Source organism: Macaca fascicularis, chromosome 15 (genome assembly GCF_037993035.2).
Source record: "Macaca fascicularis isolate 582-1 chromosome 15, T2T-MFA8v1.1".
Lineage (NCBI taxonomy): Eukaryota > Metazoa > Chordata > Mammalia > Primates > Cercopithecidae > Macaca > Macaca fascicularis.
In genome coordinates this window covers 15,636,338-15,656,110 of record NC_088389.1, presented here as the reverse complement: position 1 = coordinate 15,656,110, position 19,773 = coordinate 15,636,338, and the positions used below count along the sequence as shown (strand labels likewise).

The 19,773-nt window shown below is 51.0% G+C and overlaps 1 protein-coding gene and 1 non-coding gene across 9 annotated transcripts; one reads left to right on the top strand and one right to left on the bottom strand.

Annotated features, from left to right (window-relative positions):
• Positions 1-53: 53 nt before the first annotated feature.
• On the top strand, positions 54-19,111 carry COQ4 (coenzyme Q4). 8 transcript variants are annotated; one of them, XR_012424333.1, is made up of 8 exons: positions 54-146; positions 234-371; positions 2,656-2,752; positions 3,290-3,392; positions 9,036-9,140; positions 9,956-10,085; positions 10,654-10,747; positions 11,287-11,886. XR_012424333.1 is itself a non-coding variant. In XM_045372726.2 (7 exons), the coding sequence occupies exons 1-7, from the start codon at positions 68-70 to the stop codon at positions 11,456-11,458; spliced, it is 813 nt and encodes a 270-aa protein (XP_045228661.2). In that variant the 5' UTR covers positions 54-67; the 3' UTR covers positions 11,459-11,886. The 8 variants fall into 8 exon arrangements, 3 of the variants coding, with proteins under 3 accessions (XP_045228661.2, XP_073872531.1, XP_065387019.1); XR_012424336.1 differs by lacking the exon at positions 2,656-2,752; XM_045372726.2 differs by lacking the exon at positions 9,036-9,140.
• Positions 19,112-19,370: 259 nt separating this feature from the next.
• TRNAR-UCU (transfer RNA arginine (anticodon UCU)) lies at positions 19,371-19,463 on the bottom strand. The gene is made up of 2 exons: positions 19,427-19,463; positions 19,371-19,406 (listed from the first exon to the last, which is right to left on the bottom strand). It is a non-coding gene; the product is annotated as a tRNA-Arg (tRNA).
• Positions 19,464-19,773: the final 310 nt, after the last annotated feature.

Below are 19,773 nucleotides of genomic sequence, written 5' to 3'. Positions count from 1 at the left end.
CGCTCCGTCGCCTAAGAGACTCACGGCGTTCTCCGTGCCCGCCCATCCTCCGCGGACGCCCACTGCCATGGCGACTCTGTTGAGCCCTGTCCTGCGCCGGCTCCGCGGGCTCCGCAGGCTTCCCGGCCTCCCGCGGCTTGCGGCAGGCAAGTGGAGCCGGGTTCCGGGCGCAGGCGGGAAGGAACCTGAGGGCGCCCGGCTCCTCTGACCTCGGCCTTTTTTTTGCCTTGCAGAAATGCCTCTCCGGGCCAGGAGCGACGGCGCCGTCGCCGGCCCGCTGTACTCGCACCACATCCCCACCTCCCCGCTGCAGAAAGCGCTGCTGGCCGCCGGCTCCGCGGCGATGGCGCTCTATGACCCCTATCGCCACGGTAAGGCCGCCCGCGCCTCGCCCCCGTCGGGGCGGCTGGGAGCGGTTTCCTGTGGGTAACTGGACCATAGCCTAGGTTGGGGTACCCAAACCTGGTTGCGGCTCGTAACCACTCGGAACGTTTATGAAAATGCAGATTCCTGCATCCCACCTAAACGCACTGAATCTGAATCTGCAATGGAGGGAGAAATGGGCGTGGAATCCGAACGTCTGTCTTTTTAAACTACTTGGGAGAATCTGTCATGCAGCCATAGTAAGAACATCTAGACTAACTAGATGATTCATAAGTACCGATCAGTTTATAATGTTCTACTAAAAAGTCAACTCCGAGGTCAAGGACCGTGTCGGCCTCCTTCCACTGTATCTGCAGCCTTCTGGGTAGTGCCTGGCACATAGTAAATGCTCAATGAATGTTTGCTGGATGTGTGACTAGAACATCCTAGGTTTCTACAGTGTTTTTCTCATGTCTCCTAGGATTTTTGAGTTCTGGGAAGTACTGTTATTCCTACTAACAAAAACAATAGGCCAGGTCCTATTATAGTGGCCCACGCCTATAATCCCAATGGGGGGGCCGAAGCGGGCAAATGGCTTGAACTGAGGAGTTTGAGACCAACCTGGGCAACATGGCGAATCCCCATCTCTACAAAAAAAAATACAAGAATTAATTGGGCCTGGTTGCATGCGGCTCTATTCCCAGGCTGAGATGGGAGGATCATTTGAGCAGGGGAGTTCGAGACTGTAGTGAGCTGTGATTTGCGTCATTGCACTCCAGCCTGGGCAACAGAGCAAGACCCTATCTTAAACAAAAAAACACTATATCTCCATGTCGCCACTAGTTTTTTGTTTTGAGACACAGTATTGCTCTGTGGCCCACGCTGGAGTGCAGGGGCTCAATCTCAGCTCTATGCAACTTCCACCTCCCAGGTGCAAGCGATTCTCATGCCTCAGCCTCCCGAGTACTGAGATTACAGGCTGTGCCACTTGGCTAATTTTTGTATTTTTAGTAGAGACGAGATTTTGCCATGTTGCCTAGGCTGGTCTCAAACTCCTGACCTCAGGTGATCCTCCTGCCTTAGCCTCCCAAAGTGCTGGGATTACAGGCATAAGCCACCACGCCTGGCCAAGGCCAGAGAATTTTTTTTTTTTTTTGAGACGGAGTCTCGCTCTGTCACCTGGGCTGGAGTGCAGTGGCCGGATCTCAGCTCACTGCAAGCTCCACCTCCCAGGTTTACGCCATTATCCTGCCTCAGCCTCCCGAGTAGCTGGGACTACAGGCGCCCACCACCTCGCCCGGCTAGTTTTTTGTATTTTTTTTAGTAGAGACGGGGTTTCACCGTGTTAGCCAGATGGTCTCGATCTCCTGACCTCGTGATCCGCCCGCCTCGACCTCCCAAAGTGCTGGGATTACAGGCTTGAGCCACCGCGCCCGGCCTACGGCCAGAGAATTTTTCAATTTTTTTTTGTAGAGACAGCATCTTGCCATGTTGCCTAGGCTGGTCTGAAGCTCTTGGCCTCGAGTGATCCTCCTGCCTCAGCCCCCCAGTGTTGAGATTACAGGTGTAAGCCACTACACTTGGCTAGTAAGTGTTATATATGCATGATTTTCATGGTTTCTCACATTAACCAGCTGAGAAAGGTGTTGTCTGCACATCACAAATTAGGACACTGAGGCTGAAAAATGTGAAGCAGGCCAGGCGTGGTGGCTCACACCTGTAATCTCAGCAATTTGGGAATCCAAGGTGGGAGGATCACTTGAGGCCAAAGTTCAAGACCAGCCTGGGCAACATAGCAAGACCTCATCTCCACAGAAAATTTTAAAAACTAGCTGCACGCCTGTAGTCCTAGCAGTGAGCTATGATCACACCACTTCACTCCAGCCTGGGCAACAGAGCAAGACCCTGTCTGAAAAAAAAACAGAAACGTGAAGCAATTTGCACTAGGTCACCTAGATAGTGAACACACCTGGGCTGTAGCCCAGCATCTCTGATGCCTAAGCCTCTACCAATCAATGGAGACATTATATTGTATTGTGAAAAGTGATTTATAAAATCTTTAGAACGTTGTGCCAACCAGAGCTGTCCCGCCCCAGTAGATTAAGAATTATAGATATGTGTACTGATCCCTTGTTGTGCGCTGGGTAATTTGCTAAGTGTTTTACCTGAATCCTTATAACAAAAAGCTAGCTATTATCCCTAATTTGTCCTGTAGGAAACAAAGGCTCAGACCAGGTCAGGTAACTTACCTAAGGTGACATCCCCCATTTGTGCCCGTTTCTGTCCTTTCAGACATGGTCGCAGTTCTAGGGGAGACCACAGGACACCGCACCCTGAAGGTCCTCAGGGACCGGATGAGGAGGGATCCAGAGGGTGCCCAGATCCTGCAGTAGGTCCCAGCTCTGCCTGGGGGTCTGGGGGCAATCTCTAGGTATTCTGACCTCTCTAGAATCACATTGTATTTGTTCTGTTCCGCTAGGGAGCTCTTGATACCCTGGCCACATATGGTTGCACAGGCTGGGCACTCCCCAGTTCCAGGGGTGTCATTCACATACATGTGTATACACTGTGATGACCTCAAAGTTGTGCAATGTGATGGCCTTGGCCCAGTTTCAGCCACGGGGCTCTGTGCCTTCATTAAGTTATCATAACGTGCTGGCTTTACCTTTTCCTTGCAGTACCTTTTGCAAGTACTCTGGTCACATTCGAGGACTGTCTTCCTTTCGAGATTGTGCCCCTGCCCATGTCCTTGGTTTGGGGTAGTATCCTAACCCTGACACTGGCCTAGCCAGTTGTAGGTGCTCCATTAAGGTTTGTGGTGGCCACATTACTCCTCTGTACATTCTCCCACCCCTCAGCTCACCGTAGTTGGATCGTTCACGTACGTTTGCCCACACCCTCCCAATGCCCAAGTCTTGCCTTTCAGGGAACGTCCCCGGATTTCGACATCCACCCTCGACCTGGGCAAGCTCCAGAGCCTGCCAGAAGGCTCCCTGGGTCGCGAGTATCTCCGTTTCCTGGATGTGAATGTGAGTTTTCAGCTTCCATGTACCTGGCAGTCACCGGACAGGACAGAGGAATAGCACAGGCATGACACCCTGAGGAAAGAGGAGCCCTGAGCTGCCACCATCGGCAGGAGTCCTCTTCAGGCTCATGCCAAGCCTTTGTCATTTTCTATAAGATAGGCAAATGGGTGGGAACATGCCTCCAAATGATAATACTGGCCAGTGTTCATTAACCTTCCACTGCATGCCTGATGCCAGCCTCATCCGTGATCTTGTGAATCCCCCCACAACCCTGTCAAGTATGTTCTGTTATTATCCTCTTTTAGTACATGAGGAAACAGGCTCAGAGCAGTGAAGCAACTTGCTAATTTCACATAACCGGTATTAATGGAGAACAGTAATCAACCCCAGGTCATGCTCTTCACTGCTGTACTGTGTCCCCTTATTTTGCTTTCCCTATGGTATGGCAGGTGTGGCACTCTCCAGCCCCAGGCAGGGAGGACAAGGAGATGGGGGAAGGGGGCGTCCTGACTATTGGCAAGCTCACTGAGCCTCTGCCATGTGCCATCTTTTTTTTTTTTTTGAGACAGGGTCCCACTCTGCCACCCAGGCTGGAGTGCAGTGGTGCGATCTCGTGATTCTCCTGCCTCAACCTCCCATGTAGCTGAGACCACAGGTGCACACCACAAAGCCTGGCTAATTTTTGTATTTTTAATAGAGATGGGGTTTTACCATATTAACCAGGCTGGTCTCAAGCTCCTGACCTCAAGTGATCCACCTGCCTCAGCCTCCCAAAGTGCTGGGACTACAGGTGTGAGCCACCGCGCCCAGCCCATCCATTGTTTTGTGTACTGGGGATATAATGGTGAACTAGACAGCCAAGTTCCCTGCCCTCATTTCTATTCTACTTGGAGAGGTAGACAATAAAATAGTTTTTAAAAATTTTCAGGGAGGGCACGGTGGCTCACACCTGTAATCCCAGCACTTTGGGAGGCTGAGGCGGGAGGATCACCTGAGGTCAGGATTTTGAGACCAGCCTGACCAACATGGTGGAACCCTTTCTCTACTAAAAATAACAAAAATTAGCTGGGTGAGGTGGTGTGCACCTGTAATCCCAGCTACTTGGGAGGCTGAGGCAGGAGAATTGATTGAACCCAGGAGGCAGAGGTTGCAGTGAGCTGAGATCGTGCCACTGCACTCCAGCCTGGGTGACAGAATGAGACTCTGTCTCCAACCAAACAAAACAAAAAAATTCATATAGAAATACAGGTAAAATATTCCAAGTAATTAGAATATTCTGGCACTGGTCCTTGCATGTTGGCTCATGTCTGTAATCATAATACTTTGGGGGGCTGAAGTGGGTGGATCACTTGAGCCCAGGAGTTTGAGACCAGCCTGGGAAACATGTTGAAACCTTGTCTCTGCAAAAAATGTAAAAATTAACTGGGCATGGTGATGTATACCCATATAGTCCCAGCTACCTGGGAGGGAGTTTAAGGTAGGAGGACTGGTTGAGCCCAGGAGGTCAAGGGCAGTGAGCCGTAATCACGCAACTGCACTCCAGCTTGGGCAACAGAGCAAGACCCTGTCTCAAAAATTTGAAAAAGTATACCAGCACTATTGTCAGCAGCTGGGATACAGTGGACAAAACCAGCAAAAAGCCTGCCTTCGTGGAATTTATGTTCTAGCAGTTATGAAGAGAACAAGTTAGTGTGATAGAAGACAACTTTGGTGTTGGGAAGGGTACAGCCACTTCTGACGGGGTGGTCAGAGCCGGCTCCTCTGGGGAGACTTGGAAGGTAAGGAGGAGCCAACCTTGTGGAGAGCTGAGAAAGAGCATTCTGAGTAGAGGCAATGGCAAGGGCAGAGGCCCCATGTGTTTAGGAAAAGGAAGGTTGACCAGTGTGGCCACAGAGGAGTGAGTGGGCTGGAAGGGGAGCCCCAGCTGGGCCCTGCAGGCCACCAGAAGAAGGAGTCTGTAGTTTGTAATAGGAGCAGTAGGTAACTTGTGGAAGGTTTTGAGCAGGGTAGTAAAGTGACCTGATTTGTAAAGGACCTCAGAATCCTGATGGCCCATCTTCCCTGTCCCTGTCCCATCTTCCCTCCCTCCTCCAACACAGACACATCCCATCAAGGCACCCCTGCCAAATGGCTATCGAGCCTGGCTGCCAGAGCCAGCCAGGCTGGAGGAGGTGAGGGGTCTCCAAAGGTTGTCCTAGAACAGTTTCTCAGCCTGGGCAGTGTTAATGTTTGGGCTGGATCACTCTTTGTTGTGGGGGCGGTCCTGAGCCTGATAGGATGTTTAATGGTGGCTTCTACCCACTGGGTGCCAGGAGCATCCCCTCCCTGGCAAGTTGTGACAACCATAGATGTCTCCAGAGATTACAGGTGTCCTCTGGTGGGCAGTTAAGAACCACTGCTCTAAATGGTTATTGTCTCTGAGACGATGTTCTGTTCCTCAGTCTCCTGCACAGCTACCTTGACAGGGTGATCACCTGCCCTATTTTAAACCATCTCTCAGATTTCACCAGGATGCAAGTCATCTCATCAGTGGGAAACTCACCAGGGTGACCTGCCTGAAGTGCCACACAGGGAGGGAAGTCTTCTGAATTTCCCCATCTTTAGCCCTGTTGCTGTGGAGGGGAGGGGCTAGCAGGGATGGGACTGCCAGGACACCTTGCTCAGCCACAGCCCCACTTGTGATGGCACTGGCGATTGTGACACTTGTAGAGCAAGGAAATCAGCAGCTCATGGAATGTGAAGGAGTACCTTTGTCCCCGCAGAGATTTAGATAAAGGTTCAAGGTGAGGCTACCCTCCCTTCCCTGAGGCTGACTTTGGTGAGAGGTAAAGTCATCTTGTAGTATCAAGACTATAGGCATGGGCTTGAGAATTAGGAGGAGCCTGAATGAGAATCCTGGCTCACTTCCCAGCTTTACAAGCCTGGATAAATCCTTTGACCTTGCTGAGTCTCAGATTCCTCATCAGAAGTAAGAGGACCTCACATACATCTTCCCAGGGCACTTACTGGCTTTGGTAATGGATGTTAAGGCCACTGGCTTTGGAATCCAACAGACTTTTGTTTCAAATGCTGACTCAGCCACTTTACTAGCTGTGTGATCTTGGGCAAATTACTTTATCTCTCTGAGCCTTGTTTTCCTTTTTTTTTTCCTTTTTTTTTTTTTTTTTTTTTTTTAATGAGACTCACTCTGTCACCCAGGCTGGAGGGCTGTGGCACAATCTTGGCTCACTGCAACCTCCACCTCCTGGCAATTCTTCTGCCTCAGCCTCCCGAGTAGCTGGGACTACAGGCGTGCGCCACCACGCCTGGCTAATTTTTGTATTTTTAATATAGGCGGGATTTCGCCATATTGGCCAGGCTGGTCTCGAACTCCTGACCTCAAGTGATCTGCTGGCCTTGGCCTTCCAAAGTGTTGGGATTACAGACATGAGCCACCACGCCCGGCCTTTGTTTTCTTTATCTATATCTGCAGTAATAACAGTATTTACCTCCAAGATTGCAAGGATGAAATACGATAATATCTGTAAAGGACACCCTAGGTGCCGGCACCTGGTGGATACTCTATGATCACCTTCAGCTTCACACAACAAGCTAAAGCCGTTCTTTGGGAACAGGAAGACCAGGCTGTTCCCACTCTGTATGGGTGCTACTGAGTACTCAGAGGTAGTGGGCAGGTAAGAGGAGGAGAGTTCTGGGGTCAGAAAAGTGCCCAGGACTGGCCTTTTATTCATATGTTCAAGAGATGTTCATTCATCCAGGCCCTGGATCAGGCTACTGGAGGTAAAAGAATAAGCGAAACAGAGCCAGTCCTGCCCATGTGTAGCAGACAGGCTATTTTGATACTGTCAATAAAAATAAAATGTGAGTGGCCGGGTGTGGTGGCTCACGCCTGTAATCCCAGCACTTCAGGAGGCCGAGGCGGGTGGATCACAAGGTCAGGAGTTTGAGACCAGCCTGACCAACATGGTGAAACCCCATCTCTACTTTAAAAAAAAAAAAAAAAGGGCCGGGCGTGGTGGCTCAAGCCTGTAATCCCAGCACTTTGGGAGGCCGAGACGGGCGGATCACGAGGTCAGGAGATCGAGACCATCCTGGCTAACACAGTGAAACCCCGTCTCTACTAAAAAATACAAAAAAAAAAAAAAACTAGCCGGGCGAGGTGGTGGGCGCCTGTAGTCCCAGCTACTCGGGAGGCTGAGGCAGGAGAATGGCGTAAACCCGGGAGGCGGAGCTTGCAGTGAGCTGAGATCCGGCCACTGCACTCCAGCCTGGGCAACAGAGCGAGACTCCGTCTCAAAAAAAAAAAAAAAAAAGAAAAAGAAAACATTAGCTGGGTGTGGTGGCACGTGCCTGTAATCCCAGCTACTCAGGAGGCTGAGGCAGAAGAATTGCTTGAATCCGAGAGGAGGAGGAGGAGGTTGCAGTGAGCTGAGATTGCACCACAGCACTCCATCCTGGGCAACAGAGCGAGACTCTGTCTCAGAAAACAAACAAAAAGGCCGGGCGTGGTGGCTCAAACCTGTAATCCCAGCACAGGGATTACAGACGGGCGGATCATGAGGTCAGGAGATCGAGACCATCCTGGCGAACACGGTGAAACCCCATCTCTACTAAAAAATACAAAAAACTAGCCAGGTGAGGTGTCGGGCGCCTGTAGTCCCAGTTACTCGGGAGGCTGAGGCAGGAGAATGGCGTGAACCTGGGAGGCAGAGCTTGCAGTGAGTTGAGATCCGGCCACTGCACTCCAGCCTGGGTGACAGAGCAAGACTCCGTCTCAAAAAAAAAAAAAAAAAAAAGAAAACAAATAAAAAAAATAGGCTGGGCGCAGTGGCTCACGCCTGTAATCCTAGCACTTTGGGATCACAAGGTCAGGAGATCGAGACTACCCTGGCTAACATGATGAAACCCCATCTCTACTAAAAAATACAAAAAATTAGCTGGGCGTGGTGGCAGGCGCCTGTAGTTCCAGCTACTTGGGAGGCTGAGGCAGGAGAATAGCGTGAACCTGGGAAGCGGAGCTTGCAGTGAGCCGAGATCACGCCACTGCACTCCAGCCTGGGCAACAGAGCAAGACTAAAAAAATAAAATAAATGTGAGCACATAGGTAATGTTTAATATTCTGACAGCTACTTTAATAGCAAAAAAATTAATTTTTTTGCTACTAAAATTAAATTTTGCTATTAAAATTAAGGTGGAATTAATTTTTTGTTTGTTTGTTTTTTTGAGATGGAGTCTCACTCTGTTGCCCAGGCTGGAGTGCAGTGGAGCCATCTCAGCTCACTGCAACCTCCGCCTTCTGGGATCAAGCAATTCTCCTGTCTCAGCCTCCCAAGTACCTGGGATTACAGATGCCTGCCCCCATGCTTGGCTAATTTTTGTATTTTTAGTAGAGATGGGGTTTCACCATATTGGTCAGGCTGGCCTTGAACTCCTCAGGTGATCCGCCCACCTCGGCCTCCCAAAATGCTGGGATTATAACCATGAGCCACTGTGCCTGGCTATAATTGATTTTAAATATGCATCTTGTTTAGCCCGATATATCCAAAGTATTATTTCAACAAGTAATCAATATTTTTAAATTATTGAGATTTGTACATTTTTTTCATACTAAGTATTTGAAGTCTTGTGTGTATTTTATATATTCAGCACATCTCACTTGGACACCTTTCTTGGCCACATGTGGCAAGCGGCTGCCATACTGGACAGTGCAAGTCTAGGAGACATTAATACTCACATGCACTAAACATCAAGGTACAATTATTCTGAGTGCCACTAAGAGGTGAATGATGCTTCCAGAGACCATAACATGAACCCACTTGGTCTGTAGGTTAGGGGCGGCCTCTCTGTGGTGGGGGGAAGGGATGGGGGACAGGGGACACTTAACCCAGGTCATGAAGGATAAGTAGGAGTTATCACAGTGAAGATAGGGGTAGTGGGAGAGAGCACCCCAAGCTGGGAGCAGCTTGTGCTAGGATCAGGGTTTTTGGGGCTTCATTTTTTATTTTTAGAGACAATGTCTTGCTTGAGTGCAGTGGTATAGTCATAGCTCCCTGTAACCTCAAACTCCTGGGCTCAAACAATTTTCCTGTCCCAGCCTCCTGAGTAGCTAGGACTACAGGCACACACCACCACACCCGACTAATTTTTTTTTTTTTTTTTCAAGACAGAGTCTCTGTCACCCAGGCTGGAGTGTGCAGTGGTGCAATCTCGGCTCACTACAACCTCCGCCTCCTAGGTTCAAGTGACTCTCCTGTCTTAGCCTCCCGAGTAGCTGGGACTATAGGTGTGCACCACCACACCCAGCTAATTTTTGTATTTTTTAGTAGAGACAGAGTTTCCCTGTATTGGTCAGGTTGGTCTTGAACTCCTGATCTCAGGTGATGTGCCCACCTTAGCCTCCCAAAGTGCTGGGATTTACAGGCATGAGCCTCGGCCCCCGGCTAGTCGCCAGAGTTTTCTGGTAGGGTATGAGTTTGGTGAGAGTTGTGACAGTGTCAGAGACAGACTGGCAAATCGGGCCCTGAGAACCATCAGGAAGGGTTCTAGGGGGGGCTTATGGTTGTCAGAGGGTCTCCCCAGACACCCGAGCACCCACCTGCTTCGTGGATGATGAGGAGCTAGCGTATGTGATTCAGCGATACCGGGAGGTGCACGACATGCTTCACACCCTGCTGGGAATGCCCACTAACATCCTGGGTGAGTGCCCCCAACCCTGACAGCCTGTCTCCCTGGGGTGGCTTCAGGGCCAGAGCAGGGCTTGCCTATCTCCACCACCCTCTGCATCACCTGGCTTGGTGCCTCAATTTCTGTTTTACCTGAACATCTTAGTAGCATCTTTGCCACATGTCCCCCTTCTCCCTCCCACTGGCCCTCAAGGGCTCCTGCACTAGTGTAGCAGCAGCCCATCTTCAAGATGGGCTGGTGTCTTTTGGGCTTTAGCTGCCTCCCTGCTCTGAAACCTCAGTAGCTCCCTAAGGCCTGCAGGAACCATCCTGGAGTGTTTAGCCTGGTTTATGGGGTCATGGGATCCTCTGCGCTGTGACCCCAGGCTTCCTTTCCATCCCTTATTCCCTTCTGTTCACTCTTGGGCCCTCTCCCGTACTCCAAGCCAAGTGCCCTAGGGCCCAGCACAGGCCAGGACTGGGCACAGCTGACCCTGGTAGAGATTAGGGAGGAACAGTTGCCTCTCTTTGCCCTGCTGTGAACACCACTGGCCTTTCCTTCAGATAGCTTGTTCACTTCCCAACCCATCCCTCACCCCCAGGGGAGATCGTGGTGAAATGGTTTGAGGCTGTCCAGACTGGCCTGCCCATGTGCATCCTGGGTGCTCTCTTTGGACCGATCCAACTCAGTGCTCAGTAAGTTTTCAAGTGGTGGCTGGGTCAGGGTTGAGGGTGGTGTCAGGACAGAACTCAGAGGAACAAGGGCTCCTAGAAGTAGGAAGAGCACACGGGCGCCTGCCCTGCCCCTTCCAGTTCTCCAGGAAGTAAGGGTAGAAAGAATAGAGCAGAGATGTGAAACTGGCCTGGGGCAAGGGTCTTCAGGTGAGCAAATAAAGCCTATAAGTTTCACAGGACTCTGGGGTCTCTTGGGCCAGGCCTAAGTGCATGGTCAGAATGATGAGCATCAGTGGTGTTAGATTCTGTTAAGTTGGTGTTAGATTCTGGAGTGGGGGAGCTATGATTTAAACCTGAGCTTCAGCATGTTCAAGATGAGTGGCTTTGGGTTTGAGATTCCACCTCACTGAGCTCTGTTGCCTCATCTGAAAAGCAGGGATAATAACTACCTCCTTCCGAGGTCTTTGTGAGGATGAACTGAGAAAATGCACAAGTGCTGAGCAGTCGAGTGCCTGGCCCCCAGGGACTTGATGTTTTCTTTTTCCTCTGCTGCCCCACAGGAGCCTGCAAGTGCTGGTCTCGGAGTTGATCCCATGGGCCGTTCAGAACGGGCGCAGAGCCCCGTGTGTCCTCAACCTGTACTATGAGCGGCGCTGGGAGCAGTCCCTGAGGGCTCTACGGGAGGAGCTGGGCATTACGGCACCACCCGTGCATATCCAGGGCTTGGCCTGAGTTCCTGAGCCAGCGGGGCCTGGCCTACCTCCCCCATCTACTGCTTCCCTTGGGGGCAGAGGGCTCCCTTGACTACCTTTGTTCCTCTTCTTTGAACACTGACCCTTGGACAACATTTATCATAATTTATCATAGCCACTGCTGAGTGGCCTTGAGGATGAACCCCACAGGGAGCAAGCAGTACAGTGGCACTCCCAGGGGGACCAGCAGCTGTCCAAGGAGAACCATGCGTGAACAGTATCAGTCGTCTGGGCTCATGCTGGGATGTCGCAGCACTCCTGTTGCGACTCCTTCCAACCAGCCAGGTTTGCTGGAGGCCAGGCTGGGTGTCCTCACGGGAGTGAGGGCTACACCCAATTCCAAAAGCCCGAGAAGAGAGAAGTGGAGGGGGGAGGCGAGTGTGTGAATAAAGGCTCCCATCAGGTCAAGTGTCTGCTTGTCCTTTCCCCCAGGGATGCCCCTGACTTTGGCACTCTTGCGACTTCCAAGCACTAGCGCAGAAGTTCCCCTCCCAGCCTGGGCTTTAGCTGCTTGTCCCCTCTCCTCTGGCTGAAGTTGGGTGGACGTGGATTCAAATTCCCTGCTCCTCCCTGTTTTTTTTTTTTTTGAGATGGAGTCTTGCTCTGTCGCCAGGCTGGAGTGCAATGGTGAGATCTCGGCTCACTGCAACCTCCGTCTCCCAGGTTCAAATGATTCTCCTTCCTCAGCTTCCGGAATAGCTGGGACTACAAGCGCATGCCACCATACCCAGCTAATTTTTTTATTTTTAGAGATGGGGTTTCACCATGTTGGCCAGGATGGTCTTGATCTCTTGACCTCGTGATCCGCCCACCTTGGCCTCCCAAAGTGCTGGGATGACAGGCATGAGCCACCACACCCGGCCAACTCCTCCCTGTTTTCCAGCAGAGGACTTAGGGCAAGTCCCTTCCCCTCTCTGGGTCCCCATTTCATCTCAAGAAAAGTGGAATCCTAAGGCGCTCACCCCTTAGGACTACTGTGGGGGTTTCTGAGAGGACATTCAGAAGATGGACTTCAGAGAAAGGACCCAAGGAGCAGGAGGTGGGGTTTTTTGTTTTTTTGTGTTTTTTTTTTTTTTTTTTTTTTGAGAGAAGTTCTTGCCCTGTCATGTAGGCTGGAGTGCGTGGCATAATCATGGCTCACTGCATCCTCAATTCCTGGGCCCAAGCAGTCCTCATCTCAGCCTCCCCAGTAGCTGAGGCCACAGGTAGACACCACTATGCCCAACTAATTTTTTAATTATTTATATTTGAGACAGGGTCTCGCTCTTTTTGCCCAGGCTGGAGTGCAGTGGTGTGATCTCAGCTCACTGCAACCTCTGTGTCCCAGGTTCAAGCAATTCTCCCATCTCAGCCCTCCCAGGAGCTGGGACTATAGGAGCATGCCATCCTGCCCAGCTAATTTTTGTATTTTTTGGTAGAGACGAGGCTTCACCATGTTGGCCAGGCTGGTCTTGAACACCTGACCTCGTGATCCGGCCACCTCGGCCTCCCGAAGTGCTGGGATTACAGGCATGAGCCACCATGCCTGGCCGCCCAACTAATTTTAATTTTTTGTAGAATTGAGGTCTCTATGTTGCACAGGCTGCTTTAACTCCTGGGCTCAAGTGATTCTCCCGCCCTTGGCCTTCCAAATAATACAGATGTGAACCACTGTTTCCAGCCAATCAGGAGCTGTTTTCTTACTGTGTTCATAAGCACAAAAGGCTGCAGTTCATTTTGGAGTGGCAAAAAGGCATTTTCCTTGGGTAAGAGCCAAGGAACAAGGACCGGCTGGATGAAAGGTATTAGAAGAGTGGGTGGCCCTAGCTTGGGATTTAGAACCAGAGAAGCCCTAAGATGGAAGAGGCTTTAGCATTTTTCAGGCCAATTCCTCATTGCTTGAATAGGTGATTGATGGCCCAGAGGCAGGCAGAGAATTGCTTGGAGTAACTAAAACACAGGCCACAGGCCCCCTGGTACGTTTACCAGTGCCTCAGTTTCCCTATCTATGATCAGTTTCTAACCGTACTATATGTCAGGCAGTACCATGCACTTGAGATGCATTATCGCATTGACACCTCAAGGTCACCACCCAAGGAGGGAGGTGGTATTTTACTTGTGTTTTACTAATGAGGCAGTAGGAGTAGAGCTGGGGTTGGAACCACGGGTTGTCCGAAGACCTGCTCAGCACTGCCATACCAGGGCCCCAGCCTTCCCTGTGTGTACCACGTCTGGTTCAGGGATCCCAATAGCAGAGGAAGGGCAGGAGAGGCTGGAGGCCCACCTCAGAACCACGGACTTTTCAGGAGGGAAACCTTGTTCTGAGCTTCTTGAATCTCTGCGGGAAAAGGAGGCCATGCTAGTGAGTCCCCATACTTCACCAGTCTCTGCAGACCTGCCAGCTGTTTCTGCAGTTTCCCAGGGTCCTAGACACCCCCACTGCAGCTCACCAAAGTCAACAGTGCCAGGGTGGCAGCGGAGGTCAGACAGGTGGCCTTCACTGCCCAGCTGGGTAGCTCACCTGCTCTAGGCAAGCAGTGCCTGGACAACCCTGGGCCTTTATAGCACTCGTGAGATGGACACAAAGCGTCAGGCTTAGCTGGGAATGGAGTCTGGTCTCCTGAGCATAGGGTGGCATTTGTGTTACCAGCTCATGATTGGAGAAAAGTCAAACTGGCTATAGGTAATCACCAGTGAGGCCCTACTAACTTCTGCTTAGAAAGTTCCAGTCTCCCATCTCAGTAAACCATGCTTGCCTTCATCCTGCTCCCTGAACACACCAGGCTTCTTCCTGCCTTTTGGAACAGCACCATCCCCAGGTTGTTACATGGTGAGCTCCTTGTCATTCACATCTCTGCTCACATGTCACCTCAGAGATGCCTTCCTGGGCTTCTCAGCCATCTAAAGCAGTCCCTAGTCCCCCTCCCCTTCTCTTCATGCTATCATCTGTTTATTATTTACTTATTTATTTTTTGAGATGGGGTCTCATTCTGTCACCCAGGCTGGAGTGCAGTGCCATGATCACGGCTCACTACAGTTTCGACCCCCTGGGCTCCAGGATCCTTCTGTTTTAGCCTCCCTAGTAGCTGGGCCTATGGATGCGTGCCACCACGCCTAGCTAAATTTTTTTTTTTTTTTTTGAGACAGAGTCGCTCTGTCACCCAGGCTGGAGTGCAATGGCGTGATCTAGGCTCACTGCAACCTCCGTTTCCCAGGTTCAAGTGATTCTCCTGCCTCAGCCTCCCAAGTAGCTGGGATTACAAGGGCGTGCCACCACGCCCAGCTAATTTTTATTTTTAGTAGAGATGGGTTTTTACCATGTTGGCCAGACTGGTCTCGAAATCCTGACCTCAGGTGATCTGCCCGCCTTGGCATCCCAAAGTGCTAGGATGACATGCATGAGCCACCATGCCCAGCCAAGTGTTTTTTTGTTTGTTTGTTTTTTGTTTTTTTTTTTTGAGACGGAGTCTCGCTCTGTCGCCCAGGCTGGAATGCAGTGGCGCGATCTCGGCTCACTGCAAGCTCCGCCTCCTGGGTTTATGCCATTCTCCCGCCTCAGCCTCCCGAGTAGCTGGGACTACAGGCGCCCGCCACCACGCCCGGCTAATTTTTTGTATTTTTAGTAGAGACGGGGTTTCACCATGTTCGCCAGGATGGTCTCGATCTCCTGACCTCATGATCCGCCCGCCTCGGCCTCCCAAAGTGCTGGGATTACAAGCATGAGCCACCGTGCCCAGCCTCTTTCTTTCTTTCTTTTGGCAGATGGAGTCTCACTCTGTTGCCCAGGCTGGAGTGCAACAGCACGATCTCAGCTCACTGCAACCTCCGCCTCCTGGGTTCAGGCAATTCCCCTGCCTCAGACTCCTGAGTAGCTGGGATTACAGGTGCCTGCTACCATGCCCGGCTAATTTTTTTTTTTTTTAATTGTTAATAAAAATATGGTTTCACTATGTTGGTCAGGCTGGTCTCAAACTCCTGACCTCGTGATCCCCCTGCCTCAGCCTCCCAAAGTGCTGGGATTACAGGTGTGAGCCACCGGGCCCGGCTGTGTTTTTTTTGGTTTGTTTGTTTGTTTTAATTTTTTTTTTTTTTTTTTGTAGAGACAGGGTCTTGCTATGCTGGCTGGGCCGGTCTTGAACTCCTGGCCTCAAGCCATCTTCTTGCCTTGACCTCTCAATGTGCTGGGATTCCAGATGTGAGCCACCGCACCCTACCCTTATTTTCTTTAGAGCGCTCACCACTCTGAAATTATTTTATTGGTAGAGCTGGAGGTGGTGACTCATGCCTGGAGTCCCAGCACTTTGGGAGGCCTGGGGGAGGCAGATCACTTGAGCTCAAAAGTTCCAGACTAGCCTGAACAACATGATGAAACGTCGTCTCTACTAAAAATACAAAAAATGAGCCCGATGTGGTGGTGCATACCTGTAGCCCTAGCTACCCAGGAGACTGAGGTAGCAGGAGCACCTGAGCCCAGGAGGTCAAGGCTGCAGTGAGCTGTGATTGTCTGGATGATACAAATAAGACCCTGTCTCAAAAAATTAAAAAATTTTAATGCCAGTACTGTGATGAGTGTGACACCAGCACAGTGAGCACTGAGTGAGGGACAACCTATTCCATCTCACTCCCACCTGCCCTCTGTGTGGCCAGCTAGACTGTAAGCAACTGAAAGGCAGGCTGTCCTGTTCTCTCTGTTGCTCTCCCTCTTGCTTCTCCCCCTCAGGCCTGACCCAATGTCCGGTGGTACTGCTTTGGTTTCTCCAGTGTGACAAGCCTGACTGAAGGAGAGCAGATGGCTGGTCACCAGCACCCTCCTGCTAACTCTCACCTGCCCACTCGTATATGACCTCAGTAGTTGATGTGGAAGTACTCATGTTTATACTCACGGATCCCGATGTGGATAAGGTCAGAGCCTCCAATTCATTCTTCCTTTCATTCGTTCAAGAAATGTTGGCCAGGTGCAGTGGCTCATGCCTGTAATCCCAACACTTTGGGAGACCGAGGAGGGCGAATCACGAGGTCAGGAGATTGAGACCATCCTGGCTAACACAGTGAAATCCCGTCTCTACTAAAAATACAAAAATTAGCCAGACATGGTGGCGGGCGCCTGTAGTCCCAGCTGCTAGGGAGGCTGAGGCAGGAGAATGGCATGAACCCCGGGAGGCGGAGCTTGCAGTGAGCCGAGATCGCGCTACTGCACTCCAGCCTGGGGGACAGAGCGAGACTCTGTCTCAAAAAAAAAAAAAAAAAAAAAAAAAGAGAGAGCTCGAGACCATCCTGGCCAACATGGTGATATCCCGTCTCTACTAAAAATACAAAAATTAGCTAGGCGTGGGCTTGGTGGAGCAAGCCTGTAGTCCCAGCTACTCGGGAGTCTGAGGCAGGAGAATCGCTTGAACCCCGGAGGCAGAGGTTGCAGTGAGCTGAGATCGTGCCACTGCACTCCAGCCTGGCCACACAGCAAGACTCTGTCTCAAAAAAACCAACCAACAAACAAAAAGAAATGTTTATTGAGCTGCTGTTATTTGCCAAGCCCTGTGAAAACAATCAGAGATAATCTTCCTGTCTAGATCTTGATGTTGTATGTACTTCATGCTTAATGAGTCTATAAGCCACAATTATAAACATGTAAAGCACTACTGCAAATGCTCCCCACAAGCCGGATGTGGTGGTACGTGCCTGTAGTCCCAGGCTGAGGCGGGGAGAATCCGTTGAGCCCAAGAAGTTGAGGCTGCAGTGAGCTATGATCGCACCACTGCACTCCAGCCTGGGTGATGGAGCCAGATCCTGTCTTCCTGTCTTCCTGTCTCAAAAACAAAACCCTGGCTGGGCGCGGTGGCTCACACCTGTAATCCCAGCACTTTGGGAGGCCGAGGCAGGCCGATCACGAGGTCAGGAGATCAAGACCATCCTGGCTAACACGGTGAAACCCTGTCTCTACTAAAAAAAATGCAAAAAACTTAGCCGGGTGTGGTGGTGGGTGCCTGTAGTCCCAGCTACTTGGGAGGCTGGGGCAGGAGAATGGTGTGAACCCGGGAGGTGGAGCTTGCAGTGAGTGGAGATCGTGCCACTGCACTCCAGCCTGGGTGACAGAGCAAGACTCTGTCTCAAAGGAAAAAAAAAAAAAAACCCCAATACTCCCCACAAATCTCCACACCGACCCTGTGAGGTATTATGAATTAGTATGTCCCAATTTTTATATATATGAAGAAAATGAATCTTGACCTTTCAGCTGAGAAGTTGAACTCCATGCCCATGCCCATACCACTGCACATTCTGCCTCCTGATGGTGATACCCATGAAGAATGTGGTGCTGGAATTTACCCAAGTCCCCAAAAGGATGCACCCTGTATTCCAGAAGAAATAGGTCCCAATCCTTATCAGACCAAAATTTCATCCTTATTTTATTATTATAATTTTTTTTTTTTTGAGACAGGCTCTCGCTGCTCTGTTGCTCAGGCTGGAATGCAGTGGCACAGTCTCGGCTCACTGCAACCTCTGCTTCTCAGTGATTCTCTTGCCTCAGTCCCCAAGTAGCTGGGACTACAGACGTGCACCACCACACCCGGCTAATTTTTGTTTTTTTTTTTTGTTTTTTTTTTTTTGTTTTTTTTTTTGAGACGGAGTCTTGCTCTGTCGCCCAGGCTGGAGTGCAGTGGCCGGATCTCAGCTCACTGCAAGCTCCGCCTCCCGGGTTTACGCCATTCTCCTGCCTCAGCCTCCCGAGTAGCTGGGACTACAGGCGCCCGTCACCTCGCCCGGCTAGTTTTTTTTTTGTATTTTTTAGTAGAGATGGGGTTTCACCATGTTAGCCAGGATGGTCTCGATCTCCTGACCTTGTGATCCACCCGTCTCGGCCTCCCAAAGTGCTGGGATTACAGGCTTGAGCCACCGCGCCCGGCCTAATTTTTGTATTTTTAATAGAGACAGGGTTTCGCCATGTTGGCCAGCTGGTCTTGAACTCCTGACCTCATGGGATCTGCCCACCTTAGCCTCCCAAAGTACTGGGATTACAGGCATGAGCCACTGTGCCCAGCTTATTTTCATTTTTTGAGACACAGTCTTACTTTGTTGCCCAGGGTGAAGTGCAGTGGTGCAGTCACAGCTCGCTGCAACCCCAAGTTCCAGAGCTCAAGCAATCCTCCCACCTCAGCTTCCTGAGTAGCTGGGAGTACAAGCCAGAGCTACCTGGCTAATTTTTTTTTTTTTTTTTCTGTAGAGGCAGGGTCTCACTATGTTGCCCAGGCTGGTCTTGAACTCCTGGCTGAAGCGATCCTCCTGCCTCCGCCTCTCAAAGTGCTGGGATTACAAGCTTGAGCTACCACGCCAGTGCCAGAATGTCTTTTTTTTTTTTTTTCAGACGGAGACTTGCTCTGTTGCCCAGGCTGGAGTGCGTGGCACAATCTCGGCTTACTGCAACCTCGGTCTCCCAGGTTCAAGCAATTCTGCCTCGGTCTCCCAGGTTCAAGCAATTCTGCCTCAGCCTCCGAGGGATCTATTCCAAGTGGCAATTGTGGATGCCCGACATGGTTAACGAGAAACCAATTTTTCAGAGGCCAAGAGTCCCAACAGGGCCAAGAATCTGGCCACTTGCCTATGGCTCTGCAGGTGGCATGACAAATAAGGGCATAGGTTTGTGTGTTAACTGATTAACTGCAGGGACCAGAGATCATAGATGGTGAAGTTAACTAAGGGCCTCCAAATCCGTGTCCTTTGTGCCAACAGGTATGCCAGGCTGCTCACAAGACACCATGATATGAGAAAGGATTCCTCTTAGTCACCCGGACACCAGGTTTATGCCTGTGTCGCAGCAAAGTTGGGTGTGATTTATGATTTTCTTTATGAACTTTATTATATAGGTCCTGGAGTCCTCAAAACACGCAGGTGGAAGTCAGGGAGTAGGAGCCATCAAAATTCGACTCTGGTGGGACTCGAACCCACAACCTTTGAATGACCACACTAAAGCTCAAGCTAGAAGTCCAATGCGCTATCCATTGCGCCACAGAGCCGGCTGCGGAGTGCAGCCGCCCCGCTCACCTCTGCCTGAAATCGCCCTCTTAGCGAGCTTCTAGGTGTGGTGCTGGGTGTTTGCTGAACTCGGCCGGGGCCCGAGCGCGTGCTTCGGGTTTTCGGCTGTGGTATGGATTGGGGTGCTCTTCCTACATCCGGGCGCTGGGGACAGCAGTGGGTAAGGGCCCAGGTCGGCGGGGAGGAAGGGCCGGGGTGAAGTCCGCCTGTCTCCTCGCGGACTCGGGGGTCGACTCGGGGGTCTCCTCGGCCGGGTGGGGCGGGGCGGCGTGGACTACAACTCCCAGCTTG

Bases quoted from the DNA above. Each gene is read 5' to 3' on its own strand.
- COQ4 (XM_045372726.2), top strand. From the start codon at position 68: ATGGCGACTCTGTTGAGCCCTGTCCTGCGCCGGCTCCGCGGGCTCCGC. The intron at 10,086-10,653 runs GTGAGTGCCCCC...CCTCACCCCCAG, and splicing joins AATGCCCACTAACATCCTGG to GGGAGATCGTGGTGAAATGG. The intron at 10,748-11,286 runs GTAAGTTTTCAA...GCTGCCCCACAG, and splicing joins CCGATCCAACTCAGTGCTCA to GAGCCTGCAAGTGCTGGTCT.